General features: G+C 40.1%; 1 protein-coding gene across 1 annotated transcript in view; it reads left to right on the top strand.

The window, feature by feature from the left end:
- LOC107569300 (zinc finger protein ZFPM2-like) overlaps positions 1 to 860 on the top strand; it is an 80,384-nt gene that overhangs the window by 50,662 nt on the left and 28,862 nt on the right. Inside the window, exon 6 of the mRNA XM_016255358.1 lies at positions 382 to 478. Coding sequence (XP_016110844.1) covers positions 382 to 478 — 97 coding nt within the window. The remainder of the gene's footprint in view (positions 1 to 381; positions 479 to 860) is intronic.

Raw genomic sequence — 860 nt, 5'->3', positions numbered from 1 at the left:
TCTAAAGATCAGTGCTCAGCATCCGCTTCTTCTGTCTCCAAGTCCATGCTGCTCCATTCTGGATCCCAAATCTCCCAAAGGATGAGATCTGATCAGGTGAAACATTCAGAGGCTCTCTAACAATGCAGCCATTCAGAGGGCGAACGGGACGGGGTGTGGCCTCACACACATACATGGAGATATAGCTTTGGAATGGCCTTTGGGACTGATGAATGCATGGTTGAAGTTGTTTAAACAAGCTCAGTTAGACACTGGATAGCTTGTCTACAGTCTGTTCACTGACCGTCTGATGCATTTTACACCCCAAAACAGCAAGTCACGGCTGTCGATCAGATGGTCTGTTCTGATGTGGAGGAAGCTGAAGTGTGTTTTGTGTCACAGGTTTCGCTGGCACTGAATGGAGGTCCTCGCTGGCTGATGGACATGATGTGGGTCAGTGCAGAGGATGGAAAGAGCAACTGCGCCGTGTACAGTAAAGGTGAGAATGTATTCTTTAGGCCAACAAATGTCTTCTGTCCGGCTTCTGTGCCTGAGTCATTGAACAGGGTGTTAAAGACTGTGAAATGGCTGGGCAAACACAACTGAAACAAATGATAGCAGAAGGATATCCATTTGCAGAAATGTTTTTGATGAATACAAACCGTGTTTAAATGCATGACTTTGTAATTGTATTGTGGATAATATATTTATTGGATCAAGGCCATGCCTAGTGCCTGAAAATCAGTTTTTGATATACTGACATATTTGATATAGTGATATTTCAGAGAGATAATAAAGTAAAGTGTTATAAATAAATAAAAATATAGTATAAAATACTATTATAGTATATATATATATATATATATATATATATATATATA

This window comes from Sinocyclocheilus grahami, unplaced genomic scaffold, assembly GCF_001515645.1.
Source record: "Sinocyclocheilus grahami isolate Dianchi unplaced genomic scaffold, SAMN03320097.WGS_v1.1 scaffold1331.1, whole genome shotgun sequence".
Classification (NCBI taxonomy): domain Eukaryota; kingdom Metazoa; phylum Chordata; class Actinopteri; order Cypriniformes; family Cyprinidae; genus Sinocyclocheilus; species Sinocyclocheilus grahami.
Note: the sequence above shows the minus strand (reverse complement) of the source record. Positions and strands in the feature narration are given on the sequence as shown.